The sequence below is a fragment of the Lithobates pipiens genome, unplaced genomic scaffold, assembly GCF_037356315.1.
Source record: "Lithobates pipiens isolate NorthernLeopardFrog02 unplaced genomic scaffold, aLitPip1_a1.2 Scaffold_30, whole genome shotgun sequence".
In the NCBI taxonomy this organism is placed as follows: Eukaryota; Metazoa; Chordata; class Amphibia; order Anura; family Ranidae; genus Lithobates; species Lithobates pipiens.
In genome coordinates this window covers 96,810,516-96,837,236 of record NW_027507791.1, presented here as the reverse complement: position 1 = coordinate 96,837,236, position 26,721 = coordinate 96,810,516, and the positions used below count along the sequence as shown (strand labels likewise).

Here is a 26,721-nt window from a genome sequence, read left to right as displayed (position 1 = left end):
ACATTCTCTGACCAGTAGTTGTTAAAGGCAGGTTCGAGCTGGGAAAGCACCTGTTCCTTCTGTAGCCAACTTGCAGACAACCTCCATCCCCTCTTCCCGGACCCGGTCGGAAAGGACAGGGTGAGGGAGAGAGGATTATGGTCCGAAAGGCCCCCCGGCAAATACTCCACCCTTTCCACACTGTGCATCAATCTACCATTTCCAAAGGCCAGATCAATTCTCGCTGCCGACCCATGTGCGGACGATAGGTGAGAATAACATCTGGCCGTCGGATGCTTCCACCTCCACAATTCCGTCAGCCACACCACTGAAGCCCAATTTACCAGTTCCGTTGAACCTCCCCTACCTGGGTTGGAGGAATCCAACACCGCATCCAGTGTAGTGTTGAAATCCCCCACCACCAGGGGTAAATGCAAAAATTCCGCCAGGCGGGCAAACATATAATAGTTGAACCTGAAATGGGGGGGTACATAAACACTGACCAACAGTAGCTTCTGGTAACACACTTCCATCACCACCGCCACATACTGTCCCCCCTGATCAGTAATAACCTGATGTACCGTGCATGCAATGGCCTTGCTAATAAGCATTGACACTCCCCTCGCAAATGTAGAGTATGTGGAATGTAGAGCTTTCTGAATCCACAGCTTCCTCATAGTCAACACTTTGGCTCCGTCTAGATGGGTTTCCTGGAAAAAAATTATATGTGGTTTGGATTGTTTCAAATATTGGAAAACAGAGGCCCTTTTAAATTTGTGGTTCAGGCCTCGGACGTTCCAAGACACAATCTCTAATCTATCCACCATCATCCCACAACAGCTTAACACATATATCGTTCAGTGTATACCTTTCTCTCGCAGTCCGGACTACCGGTACAATGCCAGAATACCTTAACATAAGGAACCATACCACATTCCCGAGTCTTTGAGACGTGACAAACCGAAATTCCCCCCCCCCTGCTCTTATACCAGTACCCTTTTTACAACCAAACCAAAGTGTCCTGATATTAAGCTTCCTCCCGTAACTAAAACGGCAAAAACTTGCGTTGAGGTCCAACCGCTGCAATCGAAAGTCTGGCAAAGTCTCCTCCGTCAGGTCTTCCTCAATCCTAAGCTCCAGGAAGTAAGTAGACAGTTGGAGTGCAGCAAACTCCAGGGCACAGACTCGTGCCAACAGATTTCCATGAGAATGAGTGAGAAAAAGGGAAAAAAAAAAATAAAAATAGAAATGGGTAAAAAACTGAAGGAAAAAGGCAGTGGGCTCCATGGTTGCTCCGGGTAAAACCCACCCCCTCCTCAGGAGACCTCATAATACCACAATATTCGCCATGAGCATCCTCCTCCCTTGCAGTGAATATTTCTAGCAATTCCCCAGGAAAAAAACGGGAGGCGTGGCAGCTGAAAAATCAGGGAAGAGCATCAACTTGGAGTTTTCATAAAGCAGCTCTTGTGTTCTTCTAGATTTGGCCAGGATCATGTCCCTATCCCTGTAGTTCAGGAATCTTACAAGAAAAGGTCGCGGGAATACACCCGGCGGTCTCCTGCCCGTTGGGACCCGGTGTGCCCTTTCCACCACATAGGTGGGGGGTAATTCTTCCAAAGAGAATAATTTTTTGAACAGAGCCTCTGCAAACTCCACCGGCTTGTCCCGGTCTGATGCTTCTGGCAGGCCCACCACCCTGATATTGTTTCTCCTTTGAGGGTCTTCGGCGTCATCTGCTCTGCTCTGGAGGGACCGTACCATATCGCGGAGTTCAGCTATATGTGCTTCCTGTGTATGTGTGGTGTCCTCAACTTCAGACACCCGGTCTTCCACCGTGGTGAGTCTGCCCCGGATCTTATCTAGGTCGTGCCATTCCGATGACAAGTGATCAATGCGCCCCATCAGCTCAGACTTGCTGGCATTTATGGCTTCCAATATAGGCCGCGTGATCGCCTCTGTGTCCACCGCCACAGGATGGTCCTCAGCCCCTTCACCATCTGCACCCAGCTCCGCTGCATTTTCATGCTGCTCCATCTCGTCCCATGGCCGCACTGCACGCTGCTCAGCCCTCTGTGAAGACAAGATGGCGGGGGCGGGACTTCCGTCCGTGCCCTTCGTGGAGCAAGTGCGGCGTTGCTCTTTCTGGGCCTTGTGCTGTTGTTTAGAGGCCGATGAACGCATGTCCCGAGTCTGCTCACCTTCCCCCGGACAACTTTTATTCCTGGCTGTCTGCGCTCCAAGATCGCGGATTCATGCAGGATGTGCGGAGCTGTGGAGAAAAGCTGACTGCCTTGATCACATCCGGTCACGCCCCCCTCCTTTTGGTGGTATTTAATCACCACTGTTTTTTTTTTTTTTTACTGTACTGCTAAACAAACCAAAAATTTGGAAAAATAAAAACTTTTTTTCTGTTTAGGATATGGAATTTTTCTTCACTGATGTGTACTGATAATCAGAACACTGATGATCAGTGCCCTGAACTTCACTGACAGCCTTGCTGGTTATCGGCACTCCTTTTCTCACACAGTCACGTGTGAGATAAAGACTGCCGATAACTGGCAAGTCTGTTTACATGTGATTAGCTGTGATCGGACACAGCTGATTACATGGTGAATGGCTGCTGTGATTGGCCCTTTACCCCAATCTGTGAGCAGCTGTCTACGAAGGAGGACACAGTGGTCACAAAGAACAGCTGCAGGGAGCGCGGTTCATTGAAGGACATCTATGGATGCCCTCCCAGAACTATAGTTCCACACTGAAGCAGTCTTTTGGCTATAGCATGCTACTAAAGTGGTTAATGAAAATTAAGAGCTAATTGGTTGGTGCAAGTTGCTGTCTTTTTCAAATCACTATTCAAATTTGCAAAGGATAAACATGGGTCGAAAGTCGTCTGGAAACACTCAATTGGGCTGCCCATATGTAAAGCTCCTGTCCAACAGAAACCAATCTCATAACCAGCTTCTGTCAAACGAGCATGCTGAAAAACCAACATCCGATCAGCAATTGCTGGCCCTCGTCAGAACACAATATTTCAGCAGGGGAGATTGCTGTACTAACACAAGAGATATTAATGCAGCAATTTGTATTTTTTTTCGTTCAGCCGACTAGGTTGAAAGAAAAATAAACGAATGCTGGCCATAGATCATTCGAATCTGGGCCTGTTTAGCTGGAACCAGCTGAGACTTGAACTGTGTATGAGCAGACTTAATGTACCAAGTTGAGCATTCAATCAACTTGGCCACAACCAGCCTGTCAGATTTTACTTTTATGTACAGTATATTGGTCAGTCATTGCCTAAACCTATGCCTTTGGAGTTATAGCCAAACTGACAAATTAGTACTGTGGCAGAAAAATGGGATTTCTGTACTTGCTGTAAAATTCTTGGGGCCCATTAAGGGACACAGGAAAGTCTTTCACCTTTGGGTTTCACAGCTGCCTACAGGAGGACTGGACATTACCAAAACAAAAAAATGGGCCAGCCAAGGGTAATTCCTCCTACTGCCAGCATGCCTCAATTTTACAGCAAAACAGTATTGAGAACATGATCATAAACACAGAGGGATGGGACCAGAGTCCTTCAATGGATTTAACAGTGACTGCAAAAATCTCTCACCTTCCAGACAACCAAAAGTAGTCCAACTGCGGGGTGGGCAACACAGTTAAAGACAATAAAACAGGCAAATGAAAACATAAAACTGGGGACCACCTGTAGCTCAAAATGTAATGTGAAAGACCTTAAGCCCCAAACTAGCATGAGATGAGGCATCAACATTCACCTAGTAGAACTTAAAGAATGTGTGAACAGAAGACAAGTTGAACGCTTTGCCTGTTGCCTGATGTTGAAAAGCCTAAGAACAACCCACCAACCAGAGCTTAATGATGGTCTGTCTGAGCCACCAAGAAATGGTAGAACAAAAAGCCAGTGAACCCTTCCAAAGTTAGTCCAGAATTACAAAAAAGGAATCAGTCTTCCTGAAAAAGCAGTGGCTAAGAGAAACTCTTCCTGCCTGAACCACATCCAGACAACGGACTGAACTTCCATTGTGGTGAATAGGACAACTGGTCCAACTAGGTAGGGAGGAAGTCTTATAGATCTGTATGGTGGTCACTTTAGCAAGGTGGCACACTGCAAGATCCAGGGTGGGGAAAGACTACTTCTTAAAGTCCTCTTAAAAAGGGTACAAGGCCAATAAGTGCTTCAGGGGGAGCAAATACGTTGTTGGGAGTTTCCAGTCTCTATAGAAGTGTATTTGAAACAGAGGGTGCACCAGGAGAAGACTGCGACTCCTCCTGTAGGTGGTAGTACAACCCAAAAATGAAAGACATATGTGCTTCAATAAATGAGAAAAAAAATTAGGTTTCTCCACATGGTAGTTTGATGTGCTCACGTTTAATATGTGTAATTGGGGATTCTGGAGAACAGTCACTGTTACCAGATTAGTGAGAGGGCCAGATTGAATACATATGTGCAAACCTAATCCGCCATATAAAATTTTTTTTTTTTTTTTTAAATGTGCAAAATGAAAAAAATGGCACGCAGGGTAAACTAGGGCTCAAATTCCAGGCGCTAGGTGGCCACAGCGACCAGAATCCATGCCACGGGCCCCTGCCAGCCCATCCACCGCCGGCATCTAGTGCGAACAACTCCCGCTGTCAAGCAGATAACTCCTGTTCCGATTCTCTCAGACCACCCACCAGCAGAGGACACGATCATACAGCACATCCCTTCTCTGTGCAGGCCAGGAAAATCCTCTATCACTATCCAGTCACACAATACTACCTTATCCTGTGTGTGAACACTCTCCCAGCTATCTGTGATTATCAGAGCGTGCATGCACAAGAGGCACATCAAAGATCGGGAGATTACATCTGAGGGAGAAGGGGTATCACGTTGGGACGCATACCCTGTGGTGTTATAAGTTGCGGGGGTCTACTTATGTCAGGGGAGGGGGTGCAGAGCCGTTACCCGTGGTGTCACGGGGTGTACTGTGTTGTCAGGTACAGATAGGTATTCACAGATGGGGGGGGGGTTATCCTGTGGTGTAATGTTGGAGGGGGGTGTAGAGGGGAGTCATGTGGAGTCACTGAGCAGGGGGTGTTTCCTGCGGTGTCAGTAGGCCAGTACATGTGGAGGGGTATCATGTGGTTTCAGTTGGGTGCAGAGATGTATCTTGTGGTGTTGGTAGGGAGGGGGCGTTGTGGAGGAGTGCCCTGTGGGGTCATAGGGGTGCAGAGGGATATCCTAGCAGGGAGGTGAATTGAGCACAGGTCACGTGCCACATACACCTAAAACCCCAGCCCCAACAATCCTACAGTATGTGTCAAATCCTAACATTATGAGAGCACCAAAGGGACATACAACCCCTGAAACCAGACAGTGATAAAGCTGTCCCACCCACCAGCATGCCCATCTCCAGTCCCCTCCATGTTCAAATCCAAGATCTGCCACTTTTGTCGCCGAAAACAAAGCCTTGCCAGTCCCCCAAAAAATGGCTCCTATCTTTGTTTAGCTGGCTCCTAGATTAAAAGCAAATTTGTAAACGTCCTGACATAAACAAACAATGTGCAAATTAAAGCCCCCCACCCCTTCCGTGGCATTCTTGAGCTCTGCCGTCCCGTTGTTCAGCTCTCTGAGAAGCAATGACCCGATATTACTTACAGTTTACCCGGATGTCAATGGTCTCATTGTCACAAATAAAAAGCATTCGAAAACACAGATCTTGATGTAATTTAATGCTTTTAAGGGTAGAGGAAGGATTTGGGGTCTTATAGACCCCAGATCTCTCCATAAAGTGTACCTGCGACATGCCTGTTGTCTCCACAAGGGATGTAAACATTTGTGACAACAAAAGTGATTTCAAAAAATAAAAAGCGACAGTGTACAAATAAAAAATAATTTTTTCTTATAGGCTGCATTCACACCTGAGCTCATAAAACGCCCGAAAAAACTCCTGAGAAAACACCCAACAAGCAAAATCCCATTAATTTCAATAGCACCTGTTCACATCTGAGTGTTTTGTCACCTGAAGCAAAACGCCTGAAAAAGCCTTAACCTCAAAAAAAGAACATGAGCTTCTTTGGGGCAGATTACAGGCGTTTTTCCGCTCTTTACATTGGTGACCTCTACAAAATCATGGCAAAAAGGTGGCCAAATTGCGGTAAAAACGCTCAACTTTGAAGCGCTCAGGTGCGGATGCAGCCTTAAAAGTGCCCCCATACTTGTGCGAAAAGTCAAAACGCACACAAATAGTGATCATCCCACACATGAGGTATCACCGTGAATGTCAGATCATGGGAGCAATTCTAAAACCAGACCTCCTGAGTAAATCTAAAGTGGTAACCTGTAAAGGCCTTTAAAGTGTTGCCTATGGATAGTAAAATTTACATTGTCACCATTGAGCGATGTGCTCAAATTTTAAAATGTGACATGTTTGGCATCTATTTACTCGGTGTAACATCATCATTTTTTTTTTTTTTTTTTTAAGTATTTTTTCCAAAAATAATTGCATTTGAAAAATGCACAAATACCGTGTGACATAAAAAATTGCAAACCCCACCATTTTATTATCTAGGGCCTCTGCTTTAAAAACATATAATGTTTGGGGGCTTTAACTAATTTTCTGTAAACAAAAAAGTGTCAGAAAGTGGATGTTGTACTCCCACATAGGAACAGAAGGGTGGAATAAAAAATATTAGAAATCTATTCCAAGCAGTACATACTTCTTTTTTTCTTTTGCTCTGAAGCCAGAAGGAAGGTTAAATAACTGACATTTCTAGGTATGGGTGAGCATTGATCCAGCAGTAACACAAGGGGAGGAAGGACTACAGTCCATAGCATTGTATAAGCTCTGTCAAGTAGGCTTGGGTTTTAACACAGGGGCTTTCCCCAATTGAATTGGCTAAACAAATCAGTTTTAAGCGTGGGTCTCTAATTGTTTGTTGGCATTGTTGCGGTTTTACATTGCTTTTCTTTAGGTTCCACAGAGTGCTCCTACTGGGATGCTTCCAAAACACGACTCTAAGGGGTTCATTTAAAAAAAAAAAAATGTGCTGGTTAAATATTCACTAGCATTTGACCAGCCGTAACACAACATTAAGGCCACTAGATGGCCAAAAATTATATTTGAAAAAAAACACAGGCAAAAATTGTAATGGCTGGGTAAATGCTTGTGATATTTGTCCAGCTAATTTTGCATGAATAGACCCCCAAACATTTCAGAAATTACGGAATGAATAAATAAAAAACAAGGAAACAAGGTCATTGATTTAACTGATTTATTAGCTCACATTAGCCCTCAAATACCAAATTATAAATCAGAGATTTGTGGAAAGAAAGAGAAAAAGAGAAAGTAAAGACTATGGAAACAGGTGTAAAATGATGGAACATAAAGACATAAAAGCCTATCAAGGCAATTCTAAAACTTGGCACTATTAAGGGCTCAACTGCTGTGCACGTTCCAAACAATCATGTGCAAGAAATGACATTAGCACTTGCCTAGGTTCTAGATGCACAACATAGGCTATGGTAGAATGAAAATCTGAATTACTACATGTCAACACAATAATACACATTGATATTATTCATTTTCAAATTAATTACCGTTTGTATTGTTAGTCATTGTTTCTCTGGGATTCCAGAGCCAGTGCAATACATATATGCAGAGGGTTTTGCATTCTCCCTTAAAAACTGTAATAATAAATATTTGGAGGATACAGGGAGATGCTCAGCTCTGCAAAGCTACTGGCTAAGTATTACAGGCCTTTTTTTTTTTTTTTTTTTTTTTAAAGAGAAAACAATACAAACATTTGTGGCTAAAAGCACCCTCTGCCTGGCAGAACCCTTGTCACTAGTATGCCAATGTGGTTGACATCGGTCTTCATGCAAGCCCTGGAAAAAATATTCAGTTTTTACACGAATAAAAATACCACCCTGGAATCAGTAGACAGCAATGACTCCAAACATTGGCATACAGATTATTAAGGTTTTCCTGTTCAAAAGGGGGCACACAGTGCCAAAAGACCACTCCAAAGTAAAACAACACACAAGACATGTAATCCCGAAATTAATGTTTGTGACAAGTTCTCTTTAGTTATGCCATAAAGAACAATGGTGCTTGGCAACTCTTTAATATCCAAAAACACACAAGCTTTCATCACGAAAAGTTAATTTCCACTTATTTGCCACCAGTTGAATCTAGCAATGCTCGGTATGCTGGCCATACACTATATAAAAAATCTTTCAAACTCGTTTTCGAATGCTGAACACTTTGCCGTGAGAGCAAACGATTTTGCCATCATGTAATGACCGAATTTTGATTGATAATTTGTTCAATGGACATAAATGAATCCGTTTTTTCTTAGTTTTGTTACATATGCCTAGTGCAAAACAGTTTGGGGAAGAAACACATTAACATTTCAATTTATCTTTCATTCAGCAGAATTTTCTAGCCTGTCTCTTTGATTTTTTCAGTTCTGAAAAGTTAAAAACAATTTTCTATTCCTGCCCATGAACTGGAAGGAAGACAAACTTATGGTCCAATTGACAGATTTTCAAATGATTTTTCGGCTGTGTGGCCATCATAACTCTCATACATGCAAAAATTTAAGTTCTCATGGGATTTTAAATGCAATGCAAACCGTAATCAACAAAAGTATACTAAACATATAACAACTTTATTACAATAGCATACGTAAAAAGCAAACAATTGGCTATTAGTCATAAAAACTACCGTACATATTTGTTGGTACTCGACAAATATACACGATAATCCTATTAGGTTCCATAACTGGGGAGCTTATGAAAGCATATCTGAAGTATAACAAAATTTAACTTTTGTTATACTCGGGATATGCTCCCATAAGCTCCCCAGCAATGGACTGATATAAAGGCATCATGCATTTTTGTAACCTACCAGCAAATATGTAATTTTATGACTAATTATGTGCTTTTTACATAAAAAAAAAAAGCTTTTATTACAATAGTTTAACATACTTTTGTTGACTAATCTTTACATTGCCTTTAAGATCCCATGGGAACTTACATTGTGCATGCATATTTTTGTTTGGCGATGGTGGCAATTTAAAAAAACCAAACCACTTCCAATGTTCTTAGATTTACTCTTGTACAGGACAGGTAGGTTCTGCTGTAATTTTCCTATAAAGTAAGTTATAATGGCACATACCAAAAAAATAGTTTTCCTAATGCCTGACAACATTCCCTGGGATTTCTTTGGGTGTGTACATAATATTGTACCCTAAATCACTGCTAAATTTAGCTTTGTGGAAACTCACTGCTGTCAGGTACTGTAAAGCTATTACCTGCAATTTTTGCAGTCCTGAGGTTTCAAGACTCCTAAAATAAACAAAAAGACAGCTATGTATCACGCACACACAAACAATCCAACAAAAACAAAGTAATCTGTTATTTTTTTGGCTAGATCACTCACACATAACTGGAAGATGATTTTTGTGTTTTTTGTTGTTTTGTGGTATTTTTTTTTTTCTTTCTACTTTGTCGACTCCCCACAACACACATTCAATCACTTGTACACCATAACTTCACACCTACCTAACATCACGGCAGACTTCAAATAGATTTTCTGTTTTATGTGAAATAAATAAGATGACGTTTTTTATTTCATACTTATCAGTGGCACTATAAAATACCTTAAAAGAAGATCTGCATAGTAAGTGTATGAGAAATTAACTTAAAACACACACGAATCAAACAATAAAATAACCTAAGTGCCACTTTAAATAAAATTCGGGGCCCAAGCTTACAACTGAAGCATATTTGGGCCCATTTCGAAGGCTGACTTTTTACAGTTCTGAACACAATTCTTGTGTCTGGGGATACTAGAATATAAATTTATTGCCTAACAGATGCAGTAACACAATACCAATACAAATGAACACACAAAAATATGATAGTGATGAGAAGGACATTCAAGTTATCCCCACATACTGTAAAGTCAGTATTGAAATGCCTATTTTGCTGTAAGAGACCCATGCCATCAAACAGCATATCTAGGACATCACCATAAAGATACTTGTAAGAGTTTAGGTCATGGCAAAGTGTGAAGAGCAATAAAGTAGTGCAACCCATAATAACCAAATCAGATATCTAGATGGATGAAAGCAGATTTACAGGTTACTCTGGTTGGTTTAATACCACAAAAGAGCTGCCATTGGGAGCAAAGGAAAACTAACCCCATAGGGCACAGGTGCTCCTAGAGCAAAGGGCCATTATCCTCACCGGGTGACGCATCTAGAGTTACTTTGTATGGTCAAGTTGTAAAGGATCCATAAAAGGTCAATGGCCCACAAATATATATTTTAGAGATATATCAGAAGATTTTTAGGTAAATACAATGCACATGGCTAGCTGGCCAACCATCTTCGTTCCTGTAACTCCTTGTTATAAACATCTAACTGGTGCGCCTAAAGAGCAGGTTGCCCAATGGATGTAGCCAGACCTCCATTGTTTAGGATACAACATTGCTCAATACATCATGCCATGAAATAAAGCACTTAAAGAGAAACCATAGTCTTTTTACAGATGTAAATAATCCTATCAAATGGGTATTAATGATTTGAAAACCTTATATAATTTGTAATTCTATACATAAAAGTGCAGCCACATTGTTGGTTACATATGTAGGCTCTTCTTTTTGATACTGCACTGTGACTGTGCTTTACTGTCCTCTCAGTTGGTCAGTGCAAATTTATAGGCCAGATTTGTGCCCTTAAAAAAAAAAAAAAAAAATATTATAATCTACACTGTATCTGGAACAAAAAGGAAAAATGTAATATATTGTAGGTTATCAGTCCCTTAAAAGTGGTGGCTACATTCATTTTCATTCTTCAGGCAATTCTTTCCCTTTATTTTCACATAATAAATGCCGAACATAACACACTTCCTCTTCCTTTGTGACTACACTCACTTCTTCATGGTATTCGTGGAGGGAAATATGTCATGCAGTATGGGCTTTCAAACTACCTACATTTGTTCATTCCCATTACATGGTGTATTGATGGGCTCAGTAGTTTACAAAAGAGATATGTCATGGTTTCTGCTTCAAGGCCAGCTCACAGGAAGCGACAAGAGCATCACATTTCTAGCAAGTTCAATGTGTATTTTCTGTACTTGCTGTGAATGCTTTCAGCCTGAAAAAAAAGAGAATTCAGGTAGCCACCACATCTAAGGACTGGTAAATTGCAATAGATCACATTTTTTATTTTGGGTACCCTTTAACAGTTCCTAAACACGGGACCCTATCCACATTCCCTGATACACTGATGATCCATAGTATAAGCATTCACAAATCTGTATAAAATAAAAGTAAAAATGTCAGAGTCCAAGTATTACTTTCGGGTAATGTTAAAAAAAATGATAGAGCAAAATGTGTACTTAGTGAAAAAAATAAAAATACTATAGCTTCCCCTTCTCCAAAAAACATTTTCATTGAAATTTAAGGATGCAAAGCCTCAGCCATGCCACTCACATTACCAACAACAGTATGAGAATATTGAAAAAGAACCAACTTAACAAGTCAAGCATTGTTTTCCTCACTGCCAAAAAAAAACTCTACAGATTGACTCCATTAGTGTGGTCTTTCATAGTATTTTAAACCATAACAATGGAAATCTCGTATTGGAAGTTGACAAACTGTCTGAAATTTTTAACAAGCTTTGGAAAATTTACGAGCCTTTTGACTGATTGACTTGAAATTAATTCTTCAATTAAAAGATACACATTTGTTAGTGTCACATTCTGATAAATCAGCATGATATCAAAATAATATTATTCCACATTAGTGTCCTCAGCTTAACAGAGACAGGTATTAAAGGTTATTAATTTGATGAGGATCTGAGTAATTCTAGTGCAACAAAAACACAATTAGTGCCAAAGGGAGCAAATCATATCTGCTTATTGGGAATTTTTTTAAAATAATTTAACGATTTCTAGAATCTTTTCTCTAATGATAAGAAGTGTAAATAAAATGTAAAAAGGCTCTATTCATTCTATAAAAATGTAAAATTGTCCATTTAAGATTTGTACAGGAAACAGAGGCATATAACACAATGGATTCCTTCATGCTGTGCCCATGAAGGAAAGACTGAGAAATGTAGAAAAATATTAGTTTTTTTTTTTTTTTTGGTAACTTAACACTGAAAATTACACCATTTAAAATGAAATACAAGGATGTTGGACACTGGAGTGACAAAGACGACAGATGTAGGAGCCATTTGGGCTGTTGCTTTGTGCGGTCATTAAAAATAAAAAAGAGATGAGGCAACTCTGCGCTTTACTTCCCAGTAGTGTATAATGATCCTGCTGGGCATCGGACACCTGGAGTTGCTGAAAATCTCTCTGTGTTGTTTATAAAGAAACATCCCAATATGGGAGGTAATGTGCTTCTTATTTGTTCATTTGGCACTCTTCTGCATGCCGTTCAATGTGTCCTATTGCGCCCTGTGGAGAAAGAAAACATGCTGACATTGTAAATGGACCAGTCCAAAACAATTGAACAGATAACCCAACAGATTTAATTGTCAAAGAACCAGTGATGACTCTGTGTTTACAAATCTGTATTTTAGTCTTAAAGTGATATTAAAGGCTTTCTTTAAAAAAATTTAATAAATCATGGCATACTCACTTGCTGTGTAATGGTTTTGCGCACAGAAACCCCCATACTCCTCTTCTTGGGTCCCTCACCGGTGCTCATGGCCGCTCCCCTCCTGCCAAGTGTCCTTAGAACAAGTGGCTTGGAAATGGGGCCCCCAAGCCACAGCTCTGCTTGTTCATTCACACACAGAGCCTTGGCTCAGCCCCGCCCACTCTCTCCTTACTGGTTGTGATTGACAGCAATGGGAGCCATTGGCTGTGTTGCAGTTGGAGAAATCAGCTGAATTTGAGCCTTTTGCACTAGCTAGAGGGCGAGCCCCCTTCCACAATGTTGACAGTACACCTCATACAAAAGTAAAGCACAAAAAAACTTCTAAAAACTATTTTTTAAAATGTCTTCATTTTACAAACAAGTATAACAACTTCAAAAAAAGTAAATACTGTCTACATTCTGAAAAGGGGTCATTTGGGGGATATATTTGTACTTTCCAATCTCAAGTACAATTTTCGCAATTTTCATATATATATATATATATATATATATATATATATATATATATATATATATATATATATATATATATACACACACACACACACACACACATACACACACTACACATATACATACACACACACACACACACCATAGTTTGTAAACTCTGTAACTTTCCTACAGACTAAATATAATACATGGATTTGGGTTATTTTCACCAAAGAAATGGAGCAGAATACATGTTGGCCTAATTTTATGAAGAAAAATTATTAATTTGCAAAATGTTATAACAGAAACTAAGAAAAACTTTTTCCAAAGGATCCCCCCCCCCCATTTATTTTGTGAAAAATGTAATTAAAATTAAAAACACAGGTGATCAAACACCACCGAAAGAAAGCTCTATTTGTGTGAAAAAAATAATTAAAATTTCATGTGACAACGCTGAAAGCTGAAAATTGGCCAGGGCAGGAAAGGGGCAATAGTCTGCGGTATTGAAGTGATAAATACAAACAGTACTTCCCAGTTTACTAAATATTTACTGCACTAAAAAAAAAAAAAAAAAAAAAAAAGAAGGACGGTGGTAACTTTCCTCACTTTAAAACAAAAAAACAAAGCTCATTTTCCGGATCTAGCAATCTTATCCTTATTTTTTTTTCAGAAATTTTCACAATTTTTTTTATTAATAATACATTATTTTTATATCTAGATTAGTATGGATAGCACCTTAAAATGACAGTGCTCCTATTTAGTGATAAGTATTTCAGTGTTGCCATTGTCACATATCTTTAATTTGTACACTAAGTGTAGGGAATCTCTTTTCTGTTTAGTATAACAGTATACACCTAACCCAACACATACACACAGACCTATATTATATATATATATATATATACACACACACACACACACACACACACACACACACACACACATTTTTTATTGTTTATTTAAACCAAACGCACAAGTATTAATAATTAGACCAACAAAGCTAAAGCATTTATATCACAATACCTGCTTGGATCCTCGCCGAGCTGTGAAGAAACCATCACAATTCTTCCATCTGCATTTTAAGGTTTGGAAGTTGGGATTTGTGTGATCGTTCAGTAGGTGTTGCTTCAGATGGTCGACAACACCAAAGACAAGCGAGCATCCATGCCACTGTACAGAAGTGCATAAAACAAATTCAGTGTTAGCGTTGTTTTATATAGTCAATTCTGAATGTACTCTACCGCTCCACAGAAATGCCACATCACAACTTAATGAGAAAGAATGTGTTTGGAGGCACTGGATCCAAAGTGGGTTTTTACACTTGGAGGGTGGAGAGGAATATATATGAGGTGGAGTGCAGAGTAATAGGTTAGGTTGCTGCTATACATGAAGTGGCATCTGGGAGGTGCTTTTGAAAAACCACACCATTGATTAAAAGCCAGGTTATTTTTAGATTTCATCAAAGTATATGTTAAGTAACCAAAAGGGTGTATGAGGTTTTACCAGGGGCCAATATACCAGTGAAAATGAAGCTGAAGTTGTGGCAGTAGATCGAATGTTTAAAAATTTCAGTAGTAGAACCAAGTTTAATCTTCTGCCACCACTTGCTTTCCCATGAATACTCATGTTCTATGGTCAATATACTGTTAATGGCGCTCCAAATTCAGAACGCAAACAGAGATTTTGTGGGCACCAAATCACATGGTACCTTAGTGGCCCTTAATCAGTTTTAATTGTAACAAGTTTCTTAATACAAGAAAGCATAAACACAATACAACCCCGTCTCTCCTCTTCTCCACCTAACAATTCTAAAAATCCTGTACAGTATTTGTGTATACACTTTGAGAAGGGAAGGGGGCAGACACAAGAACAATTAAATGGGTGTCATTTACACCTTCACCATAGAACACAATGCACCAAACAGAATACAATCTGTAGTTAACCTCTGGACCATGAAACAAATATGTCAGTACCTATCCATAGAGATATTCACAAACTATTATCATGGGAAAATTAAGTTATCTTTACAAATGGTAGGTTGTTACAATTGAATAGTTTCAAGGCCCTGCTAAGTATTGAAAAGAGTGAAAGTTGATATTATTGTGCAGTTAATTGTACATTAGTAACATTTACAATGTTGACTGCATCTTAAGCAAGCCAAACAATATATAGTTTTCTTTTCTTCAACCATGGGTTGAAGGAAAGAAAATCACTCAACGATTCCCCCCTTCAATCAGAGAACGCCTTCACTGAGAAAAATACATGGTGTTCTTCCGAATGGCACAGGGTCCTGAAGACAGCAAATATAAATGTAGTACGGATGGCTACTACAGTGATTCTTTGCTTCCACGGGGAGTGGCTAAACAACTACACCTTTACAAAATAAATAAATAATTGGAATTAAAGTGATTGTAAAGCTTTGTTATTTTTTTACTTCACTGCTCTGTGCAAGGATTTGGCACAGAGTGGCCCCGTTTGTCCTTTTCTGGGGTCCACCAGCAGCGCTCCTGGCTCCGCCTCTTCTTAAGTGGCCTCAGAGAGCCGCATTCCATGGGGGCACGTGCCCAAGTCCTGCTGCTGAGTCCATCGACACAGACAGCAGGACTCAGTCCGCCCCCCTTGTCACTGGATTTGATTGACAACAGTGGGAGCCAATGGCACATGCTGCTATCAATCTATCCAATGAGGACCCGAGACAGCGGCTGGAGCTGAGGTGCTTATCCCTGTTGCTGGAATGGTCAGGCTCAGGTAAGAAGGAGGGGGGGGGGTGTCTGGGGAGCTGCTGCAGCACAAAAGGTTTTTCACCCTAATGCAAAGAATTAGAGTGAAAAAACGTGAGAGTTTCCAACTCCTTTAAGCTTTAAACATGATTTCACACACATAACAAGAGACTGTTATGTCGCTTATAGAGGAGGAACAAAGACCTCTCTCTGAGTGGGTATCGCCTGGAGTTGACCCTTATGAAAAAGCGCTTTGGACCTGCTTATGTATTATGAGGTGTCATTACTATTCAGTGAGTGAGCATTCTTTAAGGGCACCTTGGAGAAAATATATTGAGGCAAATATTTGGAACTAAAAATATTCACTAAAATCATTGGGATGGGCACTTTAAAGGAGAATTGCAGCCAAAGCTCGTTTGGCTGTGCTGCTCCTGCAGTTCATTCTGCAGTCCTGTGACCCATTTTCAGCAGACAGTGGTTTGAAGCAGAGAGCCGGTGGGGCAGAGGACAGGGCCGGTGACTGACAGTTACCAGCTCTCTGCTCACAGAGCTCTGAGCAATCAGTGGTGTCTGATCTCTCAGTTCTCACCAACAGAGAAGGCGGGGACAGATGCAGCATTGCATCAAAGCGGCATCCACTTGGGCGATTTTTTTTTTTTTTTTTTTAACTCAAACCTATATTTATCTTTAAAATTTGCAATAGTCACTTTTTCGGGCAGTTTTTACACTTAAGGCTGAAATGTATTATTTCATCCTTATGGTTGACACATTTCAAGACTGTACATTTTCATTCACCAATGTATTACTTTTTATGGCTCTGTTGCAGTTTATTGTTTATTACTAATTTGCACCTTGATTGGCATGATTTAACATACAGGTATCTTAATGTGCAAGTATTTTTGGGCTCGCACTGGTCTTGTTTTTAATCACATATAGTCTGCATGTAGATACATGTTTGTAGCAGCAGCGCCGTTTAGTTTTTGTATCTGATACTATGCATAGAGCGTGGGTTTCTTTACATCAATCAGGAACAAGAGACTGCTGCCCAGTACTGTCGATTTTAACAGTAACGCTGTGACAATTTTTCTTTTTTTTTTTTTTAGTGTAAGGGGGGAAAAAATGATCACAAATAAAAGCATAGGTGAGTGATACTGCAAAACAATTATAATATCCAAAAGAAGATTTAAAAAAACAAAAAACAAAAAAAAAAAAAAAAAACAGTGTACTGTACATATACAAAATTATGGGCAAATAAATCAGGTGCAGGAATACTTATACTTAATACAATGTTCTTACCCAGCAACGGTAATTTTGCATAAGGTTCAGACGCACAGCTTGAACACTACCATCGTAACAGCCAGTGTAGATCTACAAGACATGGAGCAAACATATTTATGCACGCTTAGATTTCAGAATATTAACATAAGATGTAATCATCATCACATAGGAGGAAAAGCAGGCAATGAGGTTGAAAGACACTTCCAAGTAAATCTGACATATTTAGTAAGAAGTTAAAGCAATACATGTGAACGGGAAACTCCCATTTTATGACAAGTTTGCTACAATTATAGTGTACAGCAGTATTCACAGTCAATAAGTCAACAAGGACTAATTCAGATGGGTTAAAATTATTCAGCACCTCATAACATCATTGTACACCAAATTCCTCGCAACCCAATATGTTACTGTAATTTTAAGGCTTCATGCACACGGAAGCCTGAAGGCTGGAATGTAAAATGCTCACTGCTTTCCTACACTGTGCATGCAAATACCAATGCAGAAGTCATCAGTGTTTACATGAGACAGGCCGCATGCAACAATTTCACTTGTATGGGCAGCTGTACACCGCACCTGGGCTCCCTGGGTGCAGGAAAGTGCCAGGGATTTTTACACTATATACTCTATTAAAAAGAAAGAATTGCGCTAGGTGTGTAAATAAAAAAAATAAAAAAAAAAGAAAGACCATAAAGGGTATCCTGCAGCTGAACACTATAACCCTGATATAGGGCACAAAAGATATAAAGCTAGGAGTGAAGCACTGGATAATATACCAATAATAAAGGTGAATAAGAGGAATATGAATACAAATGTGTACAATATGATTAGTCATCTAAAATTATGTGCAGATAAAAGACATAAAAAAAAAAAAAAAATAGTCCATATGAATACTGCATTGGCAGCAAAAACATGCAGTTAAATACAAAAATGTGACAAAAAACAGTTCATATGTGAAGGTATCCAATGAAAAGTTTCCAATACTAAACCCTGGGTATATACTTCCACCACTTGTGCTGCCCCCGTCACCTTTTAACAATGAAAGCTTACCAGAAAACCAACTAACGGGGAGGTCAAACACGGCTTAGTAGAACAGCAGGAACGCTGCTCGAATCTCACAGACTCCCCTCACAGGTGACCGGTTAGCATCTATGAAGAGCAACTTCTGAGGCGCACTCCCAGGAGATGATCGCTACACATCAATGGATGTTCCCCCTTCCACAGGTGAGGCATAGACATGCAGTGGATTTCCCAGGAAAAAACGAAAATGGGAGAGAAGAAAGACTCCAGTAGTGCAGAGATTCCTTTGGTTCATTTATTAAAAGTTTCCAAAGAAAATCCCAATACATAAAAACATTCCTTGCAAGGATAAAGGTAAAAAAAGCTCTGCTAGTATCTATAAAGACGGTTCGCGCATGCGCAGTGTGTGTATACGTGACAACCCAATATAGTGCGTGTATACGTGCGGGTCGTCACGTATAAATGCACTGCGCATGCGTGAACAGTCTTTATAGATACTAGCAGAGCAGCTTTTTTTTACCTTTATCCTTGCAAGGAATGTTTTTTAGGGAACGTCCATTTATGTGTAGTGATTGTCTCCTGGGAGTGCGCCTCAGAAGTTGCTCTTCATTGATGCTAACCGGTCACCTGTGAGGGGAGACTGAGATTCTAGCAGCGTTCCTGCTGTTCTACTAAATACTCTACTTCTATATACACTGCAGCCTCTAGATATGTGTGTGCATGAGGCCTACAGCCATTTGGACCAAGCATAACAGCACAGGAAGTAAAGTGGTGTTGGTACAAAAAAAGGAGGGGCTTAAAAATGCTTTCAAAACACCACAAAAATACCCATACATTTAAAAATAAGGCTCGTCTGAAAACCACATGGCATGTTAACTTTTACAGTCTGCATTATTGCACTGATGAACCTGTGATATTAACAGAAATTTCAAAACCTGGATAATTACTGTTGTTATCCTTAAATATTTTGTCCAAAATAAATGTAAAACACATGCACTTTTTTGTATACCCAGGGTTATAGAATAAAAAAAAAAAAATAAAAAAAAAAAAAAAAAGTTTAGACGGATCTTGTGAAATGTTGTCTGGTCTCTTTAGTTGCCTTTACTGATCTTGTGAAATAACCAAACAAGATGCAGAACTATTTACAACTTACCATGCTTTTGTAAATTGACATGCACATGATCATGTCTGAATATCCTGCGTAAACTTGTAACCGGTCATGTGACTAACAAAAAGAGAAAAAAATTACTTCTGTTAAATATAAGATTTTGAACTGAACAATATTTGGCTCCATAACGTGCACATGTAATCCAGCAGTAAATTTAACATAATAGGCGACACATAAAATCAAAAAAGAACAATTCTCAATCATCTACAGTAGGGTTGTCAAACTCAGTTTCCCGAAAAAGAGTCCTGTGTATTTCTGAGCACTGTGGTGCGAGTCAGATACGAATTCCAGGCTCACTGGGAACGCTTCTGAATCGCGCACGTCATCGGTTTTGAACTTGAAATTGTGAGAGGGGGAAAAAAAAAAAAAAAACGCCACTTAGAACAAAAACGTGCGTCAGGCAAAGAATGGCGATCATATCATCTCGCCCGCCCGGAGCATTGGCGGTGCCATTTGAAATGCTCTTATTGCCTTCTATTTGTAAACTATTTTACTCGGTGAGAGTGCATCTAGTTAATAATTATGAGATGATCTTGACCTCTATAAGAGCGATCTGAGGCACTGTGGATTGGGAGGCTAAGGGGGGATTGAAGCCATCCATCCCGATGGATTTTGTGTACTTTAAAAGCAGTTTTAGACCTTTTTTAATGTAAGGTCTAAACATCTGGCAAGTGGCTTCTTTTTCTCACATGGTTGCTGGTGCACTTTAGAATTATCAATAATTTTTCTTCATGGTGGATGTTTTTTCAGTTAACACTTGGGCATTACTTATTAGTTTATTGATTTAACCTTTTTATGTGACAGCGCAACACTTATCTTTTAGGATGATGTTTATCATCTTCATACAAAGCTTTGTCTCACAAAAAAAAAAAAAAAAAAAAAAGTAACACACGGCTAAGGATTCCCAGAGTATCAGTTTACTGATAACAGTCCAGCAGATTCTTTCTGCTTTGAGACACGATTGATTTGCCTGAACTCCAAGAATACGTTTGATAATTGGCGATGAGTTGCTGTGTGTGTATATTTAGGCTCAGGTTATGGGTTTTTGTATCGAGAAGTAATACAAAAGCCAGGAAAGAGCTAGGAAAATGTGAAAATGGACCAAAGGCTCCATCTGTAGGCTCAAAATGAGACTGCAAAATATAATTAACAATATTTCATTTTTATTAGGCAAAAAAAAAAAAAAAGGGTATGTTTTAGTCATGACTGTAATAAACAAAGCAGTCATATACAAAAACACTGTACATTTTATTTTGATTATACAAATCATTGTTTTTGCAGTCTGAGTCAAAGCAAAACAATATCTTACCTGCAGTTCATAGACACGGACAAATTTATCCAAGCAAGCTGTCACCATAACCTGCCCCAAGATGTTAACTACTGTAACAGCATGATTGTGACCTTTGTAGATGCGTACCAGCTCCCCAGTCTACAAGAAAAACACATGATGATTAAGATAAGTAAACTACTACTGCAGATTTTTTTTTAAAGCCAAAACATTGTAATGTGCCAAGAAATGGGACAGCTGTCGCCAGGGGAATCAGCACGCATCCACCCCACAAACAGCGCCAATTCCACGGCTATGCTCAATACACAAACTATAGAAGAAAAGGCAGTCTACAAGTGCAAATGCAGAAACAGGTGGTTTATTTAAGAAGACTATTACAGCGTTCAGAACAGCTTGACAGGCAACATCTCATGAATGGAAAACATAAAAATGACTTGCCATACTTACATGGATGTTGTGGGCATGGACAGACTGGTCACTTGATCCACTGAATACCAGATCATTGACAACCTGTAAGAAATCACATGAGGCTTATGTAGTCCCAGTCAAGAAATACAGGTTCAAAGCGAAACAATTTCTGGACTGTGCAGGGGAAAAATACAAAGACAGGGATAGAAAGAGATAATGCGAAAAGTGGAATCGGTTGAGACAAGTATGCCACCAACAGCTTATATTATTTAGGAGGTCAAAACTATGGTGGAGCAGCATGGGATGAGAACAACCTGAAGACTGCCATTATCAACCTCCTTCTGAAAATACTAGCTGCCTTACTGAAAAAAAAAAAACTGATCTTCTGATTTCAATATATTCTCAGCCATAGATCTAGAAAAAGCCAGAAGTCATCACTCAAAGAACTGCAAATAGCAATTAGATCCACATGAAACAAACCACCTGCAAACCCCACCCCCCATATTAGGGCGATGTATTAGGGGGGGGGGGGCGGCACCCATGCACCCTGTATGGACGGGCCACTACTGGTGGGGATGATATTCTTGGGGTCATAGGCAGCATTCCTCCAAAGACAACAAGTTGAGTTGATGCCAAAGCTTGATTTTGGTCTCATTTGACCACAACACTTAAACCCAGTTCTCCTCTGAATCATTCAGAAGTTCATTAGTAAACCTCAGACGGGCCTGTACATGTGCTTTTTTGAGAAGGGGGGCCTTGTGGGTGCAGCAGAATTTCAGCCCTTTACTGCGTAGTGTGTTACCAATTATTTTCTAGGCGACTATGGTCCCAGCTACCTTGAGATCATTGACAAGATTCTCTGGTGTAGTTCTGGGCTGATTCCTCACCGTTCTCATGATCCTTGAAACTCCATGAGGTGAGATCTTGCATGGAGCCCCAGTCTGAGGGAGATAGACAGTTATTTTGTGTTTTTTTCAGTTGCGAAAAATCACTACTGTTGTCACCCTCTAACCAAGCTGCTTGTAGCCCATTCCAGACTTGTGTAGGTCTACAATCTTGTCCCTGATCTTCCTTGGACAGCTCTTTGGCCTTGGCATCTGATTGATTGCTTCTGTGGAAAGGTGTCTTTTATACAGGTAACAATCTGAGATTAGGAGCACATTATAGACTGATAATTTCTTTGGCAGTGGGCAAACATACAAAGTTTGCATGTTCTCCCGGTGCCTTTGTGGGTTTCCTCCGGGTACTCTGGTTTCCTCCCACACTCCAAAGTCATGCTAGTAGGTTAACTGGATCCTCTCTAAATTGGCCCTAGTATGTGTACTGTATTTATATATGTGAGTTAGGGACCTTACATTGTAAGCTGCTTGAGGGTAGGTACTGATAGGAATGTACAATGTATATGTAAAGCGCTGCATAAATTGATGGCACTATACAAGTATCTGAAATACATTTTTTTTTATATAAATCTCCAGTTGGCTAACCTGGTGACTGATACTTCAATCACAAGCCAAGTGAATGGCTTGGCTGCATTCCCTCCATTAAAATAGGCTTGTCAACACCAGCACTTGTCCTAAAAATCATGAAAGCCATAAATGATATTTTTAATGCCTGTGATATGCACTAAAACATATTTCATTTTTTTCTCACCTTCATGCAGAGGACGGTTTTTGTATGTCCCTCCAGGGTGCGCAGCAAAAGGCCATTACGGGCGTCTCGAACACTAATGGTGCAATCGTATGACCCAACTAGCAGTAGCCTCCGAGAGCCTTCTTGTGCTGTTGCCAAACAGCTAACTGCCCGGGGCCCATGACACTCAAACATATCAAGCTGGGTGTTGCTCTAACAAAAATAGGAAAATGACAAATTTGAAATAAGATAACTGCATAAGTTCAAAAATTCTAAGCAACCACTGCCACTACTAGACAAGTAGCTGGCAAACCTCGAAACAAAAAAAATAAAATAAATAAAAAATAAAAACACAACTTCACGAAACAGATATTTCAGTATTCATATTTTCAGTCTTCTGGGGAAGCCATCTCTACACCTATGACAATTGTTTGTAAATCTACTTTTCAGTCATATTTCATGCAAGAAAATAATCAGCTTCCCCTACACTTCAGTGTTATTGATCTATCTTTTGTTCTTTATCTTGCAGTAAATTTTAAGGTCTGTGTGTGATCTAGAAGTGTTCTCTGCAACCAGCTACACTGACACAGTCTGGCTGCTAGGAAAGTCCTGGCATGGTCAAGTGTCCAAAAGTAATGATTATCTATAGAGAAATATTTTGCTGGGTCTACAGGGTAGTTCCAGACCAGAGCAACAAAACTCTCTACTAACCCTATAAAATGAAGAGCCAGGTGTGGAGAATATTCATTAACACAAAATGTTATTAATTTACACTCACAAGAAGAGTTACTAGGTCCAGATGATTTTCTAGAAAAATATACATTTGCCAAAATTCAAGAAAAGAGTGTAAAAGCCTAGAATGGTCTTTGATAAAATCTTAACCCCTTCGCGCTGACAGTACGCATATATGCGGCCCCACCGAACTGGGCTTTTTTCCCGTGGGTCTGCATATATGCGTATCTGTGTGTGCTGGGGGCATGCCACACAGGACAGAGACTGGGATCTTACCGGGAGCACCGTACTAATGTTCCGTACCCAGAACTTCTGGTTCAGGGTCATCTGATCGCTGTGATAGCCTCTGACTGGCTACCACAGTGATCAGTCACTGAAGCCCGTCCCTGTGTTTCTCTCTCTGTGACTGGAGCAGAAAGACACTTGAAAAAAGAAAAGAAAAAAGAAAAAATACCTTGATCAAGGTTTGATCTAGGTCATTGGCAGGGTTATTGTTTGAGTCAAGGGTCAAGATTTTTTATTTTTTTTAAAAGCTATAAATTTGTACCAGGGTGAGTTAGTGATAGCGTGTTTAAGTAGGAATATATATATATATATATATATATATATATATATATATATATATATATATATATATATATATATATATATATATATATATATATATATATATATATATACACACATATACACACACACACATACACATATACATACATACACACACAAAATGCACACTGTTGTTTCTGCAACATACACCTACATTTTTTTTTTATTTTAACTATTTTGGGCCAGCCCAATTTGCGCTGAAAAAAGTATAATCCAATTAGAGATTATGTACAGTTTTACTAACACATGTCAAATTTGCAAAATTGTGCTTAGGCATGAACATTTGTTTTACCCTTAGGCGCGAAGGGGTTAAGCAAAAATAAAAAAGCACAAATGCCCCTAATAAAATAACTTTTTTCAATAAATGTAGCTAAAAATTTTTTTTAGAATAAATAAATAGTAAATGCGTGCAGCTACATTAGGACCCTTCTTACCGCAATTAATGAGACAATTTATTACAAACCTACAGAATCGGTCTCAAAATCGACACAACAGCTCACATACCTTGATTGAGAAAGTAACCACTGTTCCATTGGCAAGACCTGCATATAGGATTTTCCATCGCGAGTGCAGACACAAGACTCGTTGACCAACATAAAAGATATCAATGCACTCCTTGGTCTAAAGACATGAGGGTGAAGAAGGTTAATTAAGACCAATTCCCAAAAACATATTGTACAAGACTTTAGATTCTTTTTTTTTTTTTTTTTGGGTATTGGGTAAGAATAAAAAGGAAAATGCATACAGCCACAATATCTAAGAATTAGTAGGCTGCAATATATTACATTTATGCTTCTGAATTAACTATATATCACAGGGGCAAACTTTGATAGACATCAGGCAGATCAGTATTGATCATAGATATTTATATTGTGCATAGAGTTACTGTACATAGGTTCCATGCACACTGGCTTAAAAATCGCTGCTTCCTACAGGAGTTTTGTGTTTTCTCTGATGAAGCAGCTCAATGTCCATGCACAGTAGGAGATTTAGAGGCATATTTTGAGCTCAACGTTTAAGGCAGAAAAAAAATAGGATTTTTATAACAGCTTGCCTGTAAAATCTTTTTCTTGGAGTACATCATGGAACACAGAGCACCATAGTAATCACTATGTGGGTATATAAGCACCTTCAGGTGATGGACACTGGTATACCCAAAACAAGAAGTTCACTTTATCGTACATCAGGGGACACAGAGCACCATAGTAATCACTATGTGGGATGCCCCATAGCAATGCTATTCAAGGGGAGGGAGACACAACCCGTAGGGCATCCCCAGACTTGAGGGCCTATACTGCTGCCTGCAGCACACTGCACCCAAAGGCAATATCCTCATGCCTTCTTACATCCACCTGATAAAACTTGGTGAATATATGTACTGAAGACCAAGTTGAGGCCTTACAGATCTGAGCCATGGAGGCCTGGTGACGCACTGCCCAAGAAGCACCAACCGCCCTGGTAGAGTGTACTTTGACTCGAAAGGGTGGAATCTTAACCCTTAAATCATAAGCCTGAATTATAACTTGCCAAATCCACTTAGCAACAGTGGATTTCAACGCTGTCCGTCCTTTCTTAGGACCTTCTGGCAGTATAAAGACATCAGTCTTCCGGATCTGAGCAATAGGGGTGTGGAATTTAATTAGGGAGTCCCCGATGCGGCATCGATGCAAGCGACCCGAAAAATCGATGTCAGGTGACGTCATCTCGACTTGCCCCGCCCCTCTCGGAAAAGTGCTCCAAGCGTTTTTGTCAAAATGCCTTTTGTTAATAAAAGCAATTATAATTCATTAAGTGGCCACCGCTGTATGTGTTTTTTTTTTTTTTTAATATATGCAGCTTCATACCTCGTTTTTTAGTGTGTGTATAACTCTACATGCCGCTTATGTGATTGCTCGGTCCGGACCGCCTCTGTCCTTTCACGTCTCGTCTGACATCAGCCCCAGCTGCCTCTCTTCTGATAGCTACAGTCGGTGGGCGGGGCTGAGAACTCACACTGACGTGAGGAGGGACAGAGAGGAGAGCCGGACCAAGCAGTCACATGAGCGGCATATACAGTTATATATACACACACACTAAGAAATGAGGTATGAAGCTGCATATATTTTAAAATGCACATGTTGGATCCTTAAGCATTTGTGCATTGTCTACTAGACAAGTTAGACTATTATTCACACTGAAAAATCACAGTGTCAACTGCTGGTACATTCCATTTTTTGGTGAATTTCTCCTCCATGGGATAGAGAACTGAGAATCTCTTTGGAGGGAGAAAATGCTTATCCAGGTGATCCCATTCAGCATAAATAAGCTTTTCTAGTAATGCATGGACAGGAAATGCATGCAAAGGCTGTGAAGGTTTTAAGGAACCCAAGGAAGAAACCGAACGTTCAATAGACTCCGTTAGGGGTAGCATGAAAGTAGAATTAACCATCTCCGTAAGAGATTGTATCAGCAACTTCTCAGATTGTGAGGCTTAAAAGGGTTCATCTACTTTTGTTTCCTCCGCAGAGGATTCATAGCCTCACCTTATCCTGTACCCACTGTTCCCTTTGCAAAGGGTCTAAGGTGGGGGTGGGGGATCTAACACGCTTCCTATCCATTTGGATGGAGGATGCGATTAAAGCCACTAAATCTTCCTTCTAGGTCCTGCAGGACGGAGGAAAAGGCATCTTCAGTCACGTATACAGGGGCTGAGATGAGAGAAGCAGCTGCACCACCAATTTGTTCCAATGACTCACCCCGTATCCATATCTGGTATTTCAGGCGAGGATGACAGTGTGG

The 26,721-nt window shown here is 39.9% G+C and overlaps 1 protein-coding gene across 2 annotated transcripts in view; it reads right to left on the bottom strand.

Moving 5' to 3' along the window:
- Nucleotides 1-7,243: 7,243 nt before the first annotated feature.
- The window catches only part of ZNF106 (zinc finger protein 106), an 88,300-nt gene continuing 68,822 nt past the window's right edge, over nt 7,244-26,721 (bottom strand). For both annotated transcript variants that reach the window (XM_077464660.1, XM_077464661.1), the window contains 8 exons: nt 24,448-24,564; nt 22,624-22,815; nt 21,013-21,075; nt 20,587-20,706; nt 19,263-19,334; nt 17,111-17,182; nt 14,118-14,264; nt 7,244-12,457 (listed from right to left, as the gene is read on the bottom strand). In XM_077464660.1, coding sequence (XP_077320786.1) covers nt 12,404-12,457; nt 14,118-14,264; nt 17,111-17,182; nt 19,263-19,334; nt 20,587-20,706; nt 21,013-21,075; nt 22,624-22,815; nt 24,448-24,564 — 837 coding nt within the window. In that variant the 3' untranslated portion in view covers nt 7,244-12,403. The remainder of the gene's footprint in view (nt 12,458-14,117; nt 14,265-17,110; nt 17,183-19,262; nt 19,335-20,586; nt 20,707-21,012; nt 21,076-22,623; nt 22,816-24,447; nt 24,565-26,721) is intronic.